At 42.2% G+C, this 12,241-nt stretch overlaps 1 protein-coding gene and 1 long non-coding RNA gene across 2 annotated transcripts in view; one reads left to right on the plus strand and one right to left on the minus strand.

Annotated features, from left to right (window-relative positions):
- LOC132578194 (uncharacterized) overlaps positions 1-12,241 on the minus strand; it is a 131,661-nt gene that overhangs the window by 99,711 nt on the left and 19,709 nt on the right. The gene's annotated exons all lie outside the window — the stretch shown is intronic.
- The window catches only part of DYNC2I1 (dynein 2 intermediate chain 1), a 40,801-nt gene continuing 29,172 nt past the window's right edge, over positions 613-12,241 (plus strand). The window contains exons 1-6 of the mRNA XM_060248067.1: positions 613-817; positions 4,366-4,419; positions 6,065-6,497; positions 7,838-7,890; positions 9,945-10,250; positions 12,044-12,111. Coding sequence (XP_060104050.1) covers positions 803-817; positions 4,366-4,419; positions 6,065-6,497; positions 7,838-7,890; positions 9,945-10,250; positions 12,044-12,111 — 929 coding nt within the window. The 5' untranslated portion in view covers positions 613-802. The remainder of the gene's footprint in view (positions 818-4,365; positions 4,420-6,064; positions 6,498-7,837; positions 7,891-9,944; positions 10,251-12,043; positions 12,112-12,241) is intronic.

Raw genomic sequence — 12,241 nt, forward strand, 5'->3', positions numbered from 1 at the left:
GGTTACTACTAGCCTCCAGGTGGGGCCTGGAGTTCTCCCAGACTATAGAGATAGCTCCCTTGGAGGAAATGGCAACCTCTGAGGGCAGACTCCACGCCACCACATACCTACTGAGCTTCTCCCCTCTCCACAGGCACTGTCTCCCCGCGCCCCGCCCCCAGTCTCTAGAAATTTCCCAAACTGGAGTTGGCCACCCCAGCAAAGGCAACATGACTGCAGGCAACACTCCCTGAGCACAGCGCATTGTAACTGCGGGAAACAACGGAAGAGAACACCCTCATGCACACTGGATTATTATTTTTTAAAGCAATTGAAAGACTCGAATGTATCTTCCAGGCGGGACAACGTAAGTTTTTTAAAAAGTTTAAAATGAACAACAACAAAAACAGTATCTCAAAATCATGAAATGTCGCCCAGCATGTTTAAACCTCTTGGCCACCACGACTGACCAACATGTATGTATCTCTGAAAACTTTCAGCGTGATGGAAATTTCCAACAGCTGTACTGCTGAAACCGCAAACAGCTCCTCCGTAGTTCACAAGAAGATTCTGCCTCCATTTCCCATAACCCCCTTCTACTCCGACGTCCCGCCGCCACAACCCAATTTTCACGTAAATGGCCGGCGGGAGCGATTCTTTGGGCCAATAGGCTACGTTGTCGCATTACCTAGTTGTTGCTAGGCAGAATTCGGAGTAGTTGCCTAGGTTTCCTAACCCAGCCGTGGCCTGCAGTTTCTAGAGTCCGAGATGAAGCCATAGAAGCAGCCGGGGATGCTGGATTTCCGGGCAGTGGTGCGCCGTTATGGAAGGCGATAAGGTGAGCGGCCTCCCGAAGAGGACCGGGGAAAAGAAGACGATCGGTGCTCTAAAGCTCGTCCAGGTCTCGCTCATCTGGACTGGCCGTCCGGGGATGCTTTTAGGCAGATCCAGAGCAATTGTCATCCCCTTGTACCTTGTAGACTAGACTAGCAAATATACTGTAGACTAAGCACATTTACTAGTGAGTAAACCGTATTGAGGTCAACAGGACTTTCTTCTGAGTAAGGGAGCACGGATTGCACTTCAGGACATGCTTATTTAAGAATAAATTCCAGGGACTCTCACTTCCAAGTAAACATGCAGAGGCTTGTGCTATGCACGCTTTCTTGATTGTAAGCCCCGCCACCACTTGAACTCAGTGGCATTTGCTTCCAAGTATATGTATATGTAGAATGGGGTTGTAAAGTGGGTTGTGCAATGCAGTGCTTTCCTAGGTACTTTTTTGGGGAATATGAGCCCCACTGGTATTCCTTGGGAGTTGCCAGTGCATGCTTCGGAGTGCAGTCAGAGAATGGGGGAAATGGTCGTTTTTCCCATGAGTGTACTGCAAGGATGGCAGATTTCCCAGGCACGATTGTGAACATGGTGGGTGCCTGTTAACAGATGAGTAACTGATCTGCTTTGAATAAACTTGAGTTTGCACCTCTGATTTGACAGCAACCAGCCACAGCTATTTACTGTGCTCTCTCCATCATTACTCCAGAGCTCTGGACTTCTGCTGCTGACTTCATAATTTGCTGTTCCTCCTGCACTTTCCCTAGATTCCAGTCTAATTTGTAGGATAGAATTTATTTTATTTATGCTGAAAACAAATCTACTTCACAAATGATGAACCAGATACAAGGAAACTCCTGCTTTTCTGTTTAGGTGGGAAAACATGGTTGCTTACCTCAGTAGCTTGTTTCTGGGCTTCTTTCAAGATATTTTTGTGCTCTTTCTCTGCTTATGCAGCTTAGTCCTAAATACATGCTCCTGAATTCATTGGATATGATGCCAAGTAAATATGCAGAGGATGGTCATGGAATAATTCCCATTGATCACTAAGTTTCATTTGCTTTGAGTAACAGAGTTAGTAGCTTTAAGTTCCTTGCTCTTTCAAAACTTTCAGAATGACCTCATCTCTCCTAAAAGAAAAAAAAAATCTGGGCTTTAGTAGATTTGGTTCTGCTGAATTTGGCTTGACTTGAAATAAAGTACATAAGCTTAAAACTGGGTTGTAGATTGGTGTTCTTGTTGGAAGAATTTAAAATGTTTCTGCTGCTGTTGTTGTTAGGGTTAAAGTCTTTCCTATACTTGTTGGGATTGTTGCTTTAAACAGACATGTTTGCATATGTTCTGTCCCCTCTCCCCATTATAGTATCCTGGCCCAATTGCATCATTTTGTTTTACTAAGAATCTGCCCTGATCTGGGTAGCCCAAGCTAGCCCGATCTCATCAGATCTTGGAAGTTAAGTAGGGTTGGTCCTGGTCAGTATTTGGATGGCAGATCACCAGTTCTGGTCACTACGCAGAGGCAGGCAATGGCAAACCACCTCTGAATGTCCCTTGTCTTGAAAACCCTACCAGGTTCCCATAAGTCAGCTGTGACTTGATGGCAATAATAATAATAATAATAATAATAATAATAATAATAATAATAATAATAATAATCTTTGCTGTTTGATTTAGATCTTGTAATCTTACCAGTTACCATATATTACCATATTTTGTAATTGGCTTACTGATTTACTGGTAAGCTCTTTATTGTGATCTACCTTGGGTCCCAGTGAGAAAGGTGAACTATAAATTAAAGTCATATATAATGGACGAAAACACTGAGCAATCCATGTTTTTACATCAGCAGCTTTTAAATTTGTCTTATATCCTGCACTTTTGTGTAGGAAAAAGAGCGTATGGCGCTATATTTTTGTGTAGGAAAAAGGGTATATTTGAATACGCAGTACATAAGAACATAAGAGAAGCCATGTTAGATCAGGCCAATGGCCCATCCAGTCCAACACTCTGTGTCACACAGTGGCCAAAAAAAAAATTATACACACACACACACACACACACTGTGGCTAATAGCCACTGATGGACCTCTGCTCCATATTTTTATCTAAAGCCCTCTTGAAGGTGGCTATGCTTGTGGCCGCCACCACCTCCTGTGGCAGTGAATTCCACATGTTAATCACCCTTTGGGTGAAGAAGTACTTACTTTTATCCGTTTTAACCTGTCTGCTCAGCAATTTCATCGAATGCCCATGAGTTCTTGTATTGTGAGAAAGGGAGAAAAGTACTTCTTTCTCCACTTTCTCCATCCCATGCATTATCTTGTAAACCTCTATCATGTCACCCCGCAGTCAACGTTTCTCCAAGCTAAAGAGTCCCAAGCGTTTCAACCTTTCTTCATAGGGAAAGTGTTCCAGCCCTTTAATCATTCTAGTTGCCCTTTTCTGGACTTTCTCCAATGCTATAATATCCTTTTTGAGGTGCGGCGACCAGAACTGCACACAGTACTCCAAATGAGACCGCACCATTGATTTATACAGGGGCATTATGATACTGGCTGATTTGTTTTGAATTCCCTTCCTAATAATTCCCAGCATGGCGTTGGCCTTTTTTATTGCAAACACACACTGTCCTGACATTTTCAGTGAGTTATCTACCATGACCCCAAGATCTCTCTCTTGGTCAGTCTCTGCCAGTTCACACCCCATCAACTTGTATTTGTAGCTGGGATTCTTGGTCCCAATGTGCATTACTTTGCACTTGGCCACATTGAACCGCATCTGCCACGTTGACGCCTACTCACCCAGCCTCAATGGATCCCTTTGGAGTTCCTCACAATCCCCTCTGGTTCTCAGCACCCTGAACAATTTAGTGTCATCTGCAAACTTGGCCACTTCACTGCTCACTCCCAACTCTAAATCATTTATGAACAAGTTAAAGAGCATGGGACCCAGTACCGAGCCCTGCGGCACCCCACTGCTTTACCGTCCTCCACTGCGAAGACTGCCCATTTATACATAAGAGTAATACATAAGAGCATTACATAAGAGTAATGCTGGATCAGATCAGTGGTCTATGTAGTAGAGCATCTTGTTTTACACAGCAGATGTACTGTTGCCTGGATCATCAGCAACAAACTGGGCTCAGAGACAAAGGTGCTCCCCAGTGAAATGGAAACTGGTATGATCTTCATTCATGTTGATAATCTATACACTCTTTCCTATACAGAATGGGGGCGGGGGGACCCAGACATAGGAAAGATGCCATGTGCTTTTCAGCCCTTAATAAGTCTAACCAGAAATGAATGTGAGTAATGGTTTCATTGAAGTAAATAAAATGTAGTTGTTTTGAGTTCACATTATAGATTTATGCAAGCCCATTTAATCTCATATTTAAGGACTTATGTTTTTCTTTCTCCCCCCCCCCCCCAAGTGCTGCTAGCACTATAGGATAAGGGTCAATTCAGATGTGGGTAAGTTGCCATTATAACCCCTGATGCTCAAAAGATGATATGTGAATACTCTCCAGGTTAAGAATATCTATATTCTTTTTTAGAGAAGAACCAGAGAAGACACTTGGAAGTCAGATGAACTAAAGAAGCATCTTAGGGTAACATTTATAAAATATATGATTAACATAGTTCTTCTATTGATATTTTTTAATGAATCTAATGCCCAGGGCGCAACAGCTACATGTTAGACATGCACATACAAAAAAGTAGGTATTCCTAGTGGGAGTTTTGTCATTTTTCTGAGAGTAGTGCATTCCAGTTCTCAGTAACAAACTTCATTTGTCCACTCAGTGCCCAAAAGACTTTGTCCATATTGGTATGGGTGTTTGCTTGTCAGTAAAGACAAAGCCTCCCTGGATGTGTTTTTTCATAGCACAACTCTTTGGAACTCATCCAAAGACTATTATGTATTTATCTCACACCTCGGGGTTTGATGCTATTAGCTAGAATTTAAAATCATCACGATCCATTTGAATGTCTGGGAGAATCTGAGTTTTACACTGAAATTTGAAATTGCTTATGTTGAGAGAATATGCATAAATGTTTTTGTAGCTTGTCGATGTGAATTAATGAAATACTTTGTACTAGGAGTCTGAACTTGTTGAAATAAAAATGAAATGCTTGTCATAGGTCAAGGTTAGGAAGCAAAGTAAATCTGCTGATCATATCCCTGTCCTCTATGCAGCAACTGTATCTGGCCCATTGTTTTAATCAAGGTGTGTTAAAAACTCTCACTCCCAGTTAGGTTGCTCCCAACCATGTTATTATATTAGTCATGTGCATTCTGGAAAAGTAACTCCCAAACTGTCTCTTGAAAAGATCTTTCAGGAAACAGATATTCCTCAGCCTCCTTCTCCAGTGGTGACCTTATAGCATCCAAGCATCTGTGATCAGTAGCTATGAAGGCTTATAACCCAGTTAATGCCAACTTTAATAAATATGTTCTGACCATCCTGGAGGGCCATGAATTGTCTCAGTTTCAATATTTGGGTTTGAAAAATGCAGTGGTTCTCAGGAATGCAGCAGTTGGTTGTTCTTGTCATAGAGTAAACCTGAGCACTGGAGGAACGGTTAGAGGTCACTGCATGTACCCAAAGTAGTGTACAGTGGTTAAGTGTCAGGCTGTGACTGTGGAGTCTTGGAGTCTCTGCCATGACCCTACTAAGTGAACTCAGCCTAACCTACCTCACAGGGTTGTTGTGAGGATAAGCAGAGGGGGACCAGCAGAGGGGAGAGCCAGTTCGGTGTAGTGGTTAAGTGTGCGGACTCTTATCTGGGAGAACCAGGTTTGATTCCCCACTCCTCCGCTTGCACTTGCTGGAATGGCCTTGGGTTAGCCATAGCTATCACAGGAGTTGTCCTTGAAAGGGCAGCTGCTGTGAGTGCCCTCTCAGCCCCACCCACCTCACAGGTGTCTGTTGTGGGGGGAGAAGATATAGGCGATTGTCAGCTGCTCTGAGTCTCTGATTCAGAGAGAAGGGCGGGGTATAAATCTGCAATTCTTCTATTCTTTTTCTTTTACACTGTCCTTAACTCCTTGGAGAATGGAGGGGGGGTTAGAAACCCAAATAAACCATAGCAACAATGCCAATATTGGAATGCATTTTTAAACTGTCATGGAATATGGTTCTAGATCTTCCATGGTTTGGGGATCTCAGCCATAATTAGTGAAAGATGAAACTTGGAGGATGAGAAGCAGTACACAAAACCTGGTGGTTGTTTTTCCTGGTTTCATTTTTACAGGGAACCACGTCAGATAGTCTGTCTGACGACAAGCGATGCCGAGAGAGAAAACTGCGTGAGAGAGAAGGCCATGACACTGAGGACTACAAAGCTTCTTTCATCAAAGAACAAGACGAGGACAGAGTAAAATCAAAAGAAAAAACAGGAGAAAAAGCAGGGTTTAAATCAAGTGAAAGACACAGAGAGGAACGGAAAGAGAGACTAAGAGAAAAAGACCATCCCAGAGAGCGAGAGAGAGACAAGGCTAAGGCAACCCATGACAAACACGCCAAAGAAGAAAAACATAGCGCTGGAGAGCGACGCAGTGGAAGAGAAAGGGAGAGGAAGCACAGGAAAGAAGATCCCAGTCAGGCATATGGGCAAAATGCAACAGAGATTTATGGGGAAAGGAATAAAGAACACCACAGAAGACGAGGCAGCAAGGATTATGGAGGTGGGCTGATTTGTGCACTGTATGCATTTTGGAATAACCTTCCTAAAACAAGGCAGCACCATGACTGGCATTGTGCTTGGCTATTTCCAGCAAATTTGGTTAGAGTCTACTCTGTGCCTAGGTTTCCCTGCCCATTTTCTGCTTTTCGAAAACAATCTGCCCATAACAAGATGGCAGATTCAATTGACAAGGGTGTTCTTAACTCTCTTTTAAAAACCAAGTTCCTCTTCAAGAATTTCAAGCTCATCCCACGATATTCCCATTCAGGGCTTTTTTTGTAGCAGGAGCTCCTTTGCATATTAGGCCACACACCTTTGATCCTCCTGGAGTTTACCGTAGGCCCTGTACTAAGAGCCCTGTAAGCTTTTGGAGGATTAGCTACATCATGGGTGTGTGGCCTAATATGCAAAGCAGTTTCTGCTACAAAAAAAGCCCTGTTCCCATTTCTGCTTTGGCTGGAATTTGTCACCACACCTTTGGAACACTGTCTAATTTGTACAAGACTTTTGCAACCTTCTCTGCACATGCATCTAGAAAGCCAGCGGGCGGGATATAAATGAATAAAATAAAAATAATTAAAATAAATTATGGCTCTTCAGGAGAGGCAGCAGTCACTGGGCCCTTAAATATCCTTGCATTTCTAGGGTGTGTTTCCTTTCTCGGCTGTAGTGCATGTAAATGATACAAAAGAGACTGGAATGTGTCTTAAGTGGATGTTTGCAGGGAAACCTAAGAAACTGGCAAATATTAGATTACTATGTTTTCCCAGAAATTCCTCTCCCCAAGGGTGATATATATTCCAGTCCTAAGCAGAGGTATGGGCTTCTGTTGCAGTCAGTGGGCTTAGATTAGTATTATTCTCCTTAAAAATGCACTGGTAACTTAGCTTTAATATAGAGTGTGTGGTGAAATATGCAAAGGAGCTCCTTGTGAAATATGGTACTGAAAACTTAAGATTTTTTTTTTGCAGGACTCCGGATATTGTTCCATATACATAGTAACACATTACGAGGGGTGATCTTACCTATGATGTTACCTATGGACATCCTGGGTGTAATTTGTGTGTGGGGGGGAGCCGGGGGGGAGGTGACAGGATGTGATGGTCATAGTAGGAAATAGGGTAAAGTCAAAATATAGAATGCAGTCTATTTTTGAAGAGACAGACATTGTGAAAATTGTGCACTTTATTCTTGTTCAGAGAAGGTTCAATGGGAATAAAAGGGGTGGACCTCCTTGACTTTTGCCCAACACCACAGAATGAGTAAGGACGTCTCTGTGTAGTAATACTCCAATATACTCAAGAAAGCCTTATTAATTTTATTGATGGGGTTATATTTTAGATCATTTGAAAATAAGAGATGAAGAAAGAGAGAGAAGGCATTCGGAGAGAAAGGTAAGCGGAGGGGGAACATTGGGACTTGTTACACAGCAACATAATATAAAAGTGAAAGTAGCTGATAGATTAGGCAAAATCTCCTGTGCCAATGGAAATGGAAATAGAATCTCAGTAGGTAAACAGAATTTGTTTGCTGTTTTTCTCAATAACATAGCAACTTGTTTCAACATGAAAACAAGTCAGATTTAACCAAAATTCAAAAGAACACATTTCCAAATTGCTTTATTCAGAACTGTTCCACAGTAGCTCCACAATGACATTTCATGAACACCGTCAAGATAGAGCATGGGTGTCAAGCCCGCTTATGGCTTTAGTCAGGTTCGTGGGGCTCTCTTCTCCCCACTCCTGTCCTCACCCTGTGAAGCTCCAAGGCTGCCTAAGATATTCCCAGCTCCTTCTGCCTTCTCTTTGCAGAGGCTAAACCAGAAAGCAAAGCTGCAAAGAAAATGCGGAGTGGATTGTCATTCAGGCTTCTGGGCAGAATAGACGTGAACAGAAAATCCACTCCACGTTTTCCTTGCAACCTTGTCTATGTGTTTCAATGGAGAGGAACTTCCCAGTGTTCCTATAGCCAGCTGAAGCTTCCTGACGTTGTGTCCTTGCAAATCAAGCATTAATGCTTTGAGCCAGCTTTGTCTCTTCTCAGTGGAGTGAGAACTAGTGCCTAGTAAGTACTCTAATTTGGGAACTCACAGCCAAAGAGGGATATTACACTGGAGAGCCATTGCTAATTTGAGTAGACCTGGGGTGGGGGAAGGAGAGGAAGAAGCTTGCAATGCCTTGCCATTTCATGTTCTCCTAGGCTGAGAGCATTTTATTTTTTTAAGTTTCTGCTGTGATCCTTGTGCTTTTTCTTGATGTTTTATTTTTAAAATTGCATTGCAAAATCCCACTATCCACCCCTTTCTGTTTTGAACAAAATATTCCAAGAGTTTTAAAAAAGCATGTTTGTATTTTAAGTTAAAAAATGGTATCTTTAATTGTATTGGCCTGTGTCCTCTATACAGTCAAAATCTCTGCTGTTTGGGTTCACATTTTAGGACACGCATGGCTTGGCCCCACAAAATCCCATTTATGTCAGATCTGGCCCTCCTAACAAATGACTTCGACACCCCTGCTCTATACCATATAGAACTTGAGAGATAACTTTGCTTTGATATAACTTTAATGCTGGGTCTGTTAGAAAACCTCCTTTTGTGTAGTAAAATTGCAGAATAGTACTTGGTGATCTTAAGACTGTAGATCTGATTATAGCTTTCCAAGATAAAGTTTTGCTGAAGGTTACCCCCAAATATTTGAAGGTGCTGATCTACAGCAGTTCCATCTGTGGTCCACTTAAATTTACAAGGTCTTCTCCTAAAGACCATAACTTTGGTCTTGGCATAATTGATGTTCAAGGTGTCTTCTTCACAGACGTCACTTAATTTGTGTAGCAGCCTTCTAAGGCCATTGTGTGTAAGAGAGACCAGAACCACATCATCAGCATATAAAAGGACTGGTATTTTCTGAAATGAACTCCAGTCCAGATAGCATCAGAATGATATTGTTTAAATACAAATTAAAAAGCAGGGTGGGGGGGTGGGGATCAACTAAGTATAGAACCTCCTTGCGGTATCCAGAGTACCAGGCAACTGGTTCCCTGAAGCCTAGATAACCTTTTCCCTAAGCAGTATTCTCCACCCCTAAGATGAATGACTTTTGAAAGTCATGGCAGATTGTGCATGAGCCCTGGAGTCAGTTGTTCAAATTTAGAAAAGGCTAGAATTCCTCTGCAGTAACACCAGACCTTTGGAATCATTTGCCCAAGGAGTAATTTGGACCTTGAACTATGTGTGGAAAGAGCACATTTGCTGCCAAGAGCTAGACTTGGAGCGCTGGCCCAAACTCAGCCTAAATCTGCTGAAAAGGAGAATTAGAATGACCAAGTTGGTGAGCTTGCACTGTTTGGGAGTTGGATGAGATGGGTTCAGTGTTACTATTTCTGATAATTGGTCTTGATATCTTCCTGACCCAAATGTTTTGTATAAAGATTAAGACCATTTATTTTGCAGAACGAAGCCAAGAACTACGAGGGCGATATTTCAAAATACAGAGATGAAGAACGTGAACACAGACGCAGGTCTCACAAGGAACAAGAAGCTGACATAGACAGGAGGAGAAGGCACAGGGAGAAGAGAGAACAGGAAGGAAAAGAGAAGCATTCAAAAGAGAGAAGCCATCGGGATGACAAGGGTGGGGAAGAGGGCCATGCGCCCAGGAAACATAAAGAGCAACTTCTTCATGAAGACAGACATTACAGAGAGAACAGCGAAAGGCGGCAGAAAGAAGACGGTGAACTAAAAAAGAGAGACCATAAGGTTTGTGTTTTATTGTTGTTAGATCTGTAGCCTTGCCAAGAAAAGTTTTATTCAGGAGCATCATCCTTTTGCCTGGAACACAGTTTTGGAGAGGAAGCGATTTATTACAGTCTTACCTTTACTTAGGCGAGAATATCAAGATACTGTAGCTTGAGTACAAAATTAAGGACATAAGAGAAGTCTTGTTGGATCAAACCAAACCTGGTGCTTACTAGTGTTGCATCCTGTGTCCTTAGACTAGCATGCAAAGCTTGCATTTCCAATGCAAATGTAATGTTGGTTAGCATAATTCTACTGTCTTGGTTCATTTTCCTATTCGCCAGTCAAGTCAGGATACAACAGCCCCTGACAGAAACAAGAAAAATCAATGTCAGAGGTATAAACAAGAAAGTAAATTCTCCTGAGTCTCTCAAAGATTACTGGTCACATAGACTTAAAGCACATTTTCCCTTGCAGTTGAAGTACTGGTATAAACTCACATCCTAATCCTACATGTGTTTACTCAGAAATAAATCTGATGGCATTCAGTGGACCTTACTCCCAAGTAAGTATGTAGAGAAGTAGCACCATTATCTGGCGTGAGGCCTCTGTCATGTTATGGCACTTAGCTGCATGTTGCATTTATTCACAATGTTCTGCAAACATGCAAGGGCCACACCAGAATGGGAGAATATTGTAAGCCACTGTAGGCATCCACCAGGGAGCAAAGTGGGGTATAAATCTTGTAAATAAATATATTGCTTTAAAAACACACACATACACATATAGATAGGCTTTAGGGAAGCAGGACAGTGATGGTCCTCCACTGCATTTTGGACTTGGCTTCCTAAAGCTTGCTTCTACTCACCTGTGTACCCTTTTCCTGTTGTGGTATTGTTTCTCCACTGCATAGCATGTTTTTCCAGTGCAAGGAAATTCCGTTCATACAAAATACGCATTTTGCACAGAGCCAAAAAACATCGTATAAGCACTCAGCAGTGCTGGACTGTCTCTGCAGCAAACGGAAGCAATGCTTTGGCCTTGAGCTGTGTTTTTCCCCCGTTAAAATAATGTAGTTGTTGCACACAGGGCTTTTTTGTGGGAAAAGCCCTGCAGGAACTCCTTTGCATGTCAGGCCACATCCTCTGACATTAGCATTGTTTTGCACAGGGCTTTTTGTAGAAAAAGCCCTGCAGGAATTCATTTGCATATTAGGCTACACCCTTGACACTAAGCCAGCCAGAACTGCGTTCCTGCTGAAAAAAATGTTGTAGGTACAAGCTGAGATCATCTTCTGATGCAACCAGCCTCAGGAATGAGGTGGGTGGCTGTGGGAGCAAACCTAAGCAGGTTTCTCAGAAGTAAGTCTCATGTTATCCAGAAGGACTTCCTCCCAGGAAGGTGTTCTTAGGCTAGCAGCCTGTGACCCATTCTTTCTTGGCAAAAATCTGTTCTGTTTCCCTAGTCCTTTATTGATGTTTAGTTTGGTTGATCTGTTGTTAATGCCTTTCTGCTACTGCTGCCATTATTGTTTTTTTATGCTTTTGTGGCAGCTGCTGTGTGGTATGCTCAGCTGGAATTTGTATTTTTGTTGTGTTGCTGTCATCATTATTATGTTTTCTAAGCCGCCTCCAGAACTTTGGTCCAGGCAAGGTTTACATCTTTTAAATATAATAATAAACATTTCTTTTTTGTCTAGGACAAAAATGAAGATGTTTATGGTAAATAAAGGGTTGATATAAGGGTAGGTCTTTGTTTGTTTCCCCTGGATAAGAAGATACTGAAACGTTGTAATTTTGAAAATTATTTTGCAGCACAGTGAACACAGAAGCCAAGGGAAAAGCTCAAGGCATGAAGATGAAACTGACCATCTACGTGAAAGGTATGTTGCCTTGAAATGCTTTGCATTATTTATGCTTATTTATAAGTGTGTCTTCACTGCCCAGAGCTGCAAAGACAGAGTTCTTACGTATCCCTTCGTAGTTCTCATTGGGATGCCACCATTAGAGGGG

The sequence above is a fragment of the Heteronotia binoei genome, chromosome 10, assembly GCF_032191835.1.
Source record: "Heteronotia binoei isolate CCM8104 ecotype False Entrance Well chromosome 10, APGP_CSIRO_Hbin_v1, whole genome shotgun sequence".
Taxonomy (NCBI): Eukaryota; Metazoa; Chordata; class Lepidosauria; order Squamata; family Gekkonidae; genus Heteronotia; species Heteronotia binoei.